The sequence below is a fragment of the Trypanosoma theileri genome (genome assembly GCF_002087225.1).
Source record: "Trypanosoma theileri isolate Edinburgh chromosome Unknown TM35_Tth_26_V1, whole genome shotgun sequence".
Taxonomy (NCBI): Eukaryota; Euglenozoa; class Kinetoplastea; order Trypanosomatida; family Trypanosomatidae; genus Trypanosoma; species Trypanosoma theileri.
The window spans coordinates 322578-323539 of record NW_021639868.1 but is presented as its reverse complement, the minus strand read 5'-3'; the positions used below and the strand labels follow the sequence as shown (position 1 = coordinate 323539).

Genomic DNA, 962 nt, shown 5'->3' with positions numbered 1-962 from the left:
TTACATCTTCACTGCACACGCGCATGCATATACCTGCGCACAGCAACAGCTGCGCGAGGTGTCACAACCCTGATGATTCTCTCTGTCTCTTCTCTTTTCTCTTCTTTCCTTGAAGTGTAAATATCTCGAGTCCCTGCTAGCCTCACCCACCGACACAAAGACCAGAAGGCGGAACGAGGAGTATTGAGCACCATGAACCCAATCGATCCTGAAAACGGTTCTGGAAGGCTCGATGCGACTCAGCAGGACGTAGGACGGAGGCAAGGGGTTTTAGCTTCGAAGAATAGCAGCGAAGTGACGAATCTTTTCAGTAGTACAGTTGTTGATAACGAATCTTCGTCGTACAGCAGGACATGTAGTAACTCTGATCTTGATACTGCTACAGTTCCTGAACGAACGATTATGAGGACCGATAGTATATCTCTTGGTGGCGTAGACAACGGAAATGTTTCTAGGGAAGAGTTGAATTTCCGTTGTGGTGAAGAAGAAACCTCTTTGTCTAGAAAACAAAAAAAAAATTCTTTTCTCGTAAAACTGGATCAACTCGTTGCAACCGTTATTCCTCCTGGAGGAGTGCGCGCAAGCGCCTTTAACCTGGCGGCATGCTCAGTCGGCGCCGGCATCCTTGGCCTGCCCGCCGCGACGAACAAGAGTGGACTTGTGATGGCGCTGTTGTACCATATTGTTATCACGTTTTTCACCATCTACTCGATGAACGCCCTCGGTGTGGCGGCGCAGCGGACGCAGATACGCACTTTTGAGGGTGTTGCACGGGCGTTGCTGGGCCGCTGGTGTGCATATCTTGCTGCTGCGGTGCGCGCGATACAGTCCCTGAGCGGATGTGTGGCGTACGTGATCAGCGTGGGGGATATCTTCTCCACCATCATAAAGCACACCCCCAGCGCGCCAGAGTTCCTGAGGTCCACGGCTGGGAACCGACTGCTGACAGTCGGTGTGTGGCT

The 962-nt window shown here is 51.8% G+C and overlaps 1 protein-coding gene across 1 annotated transcript; it reads left to right on the top strand.

The window, feature by feature from the left end:
* Positions 1 to 192: 192 nt before the first annotated feature.
* On the top strand, positions 193 to 960 carry TM35_000262120 (amino acid transporter; the record flags this gene model as incomplete). The annotated part of the gene is made up of 1 exon (XM_029027949.1): positions 193 to 960. A coding segment is annotated over one exon (768 nt), but the record flags the coding sequence as incomplete, so codon positions are not given.
* Between the last annotated feature and the right edge of the window lie 2 nt (positions 961 to 962).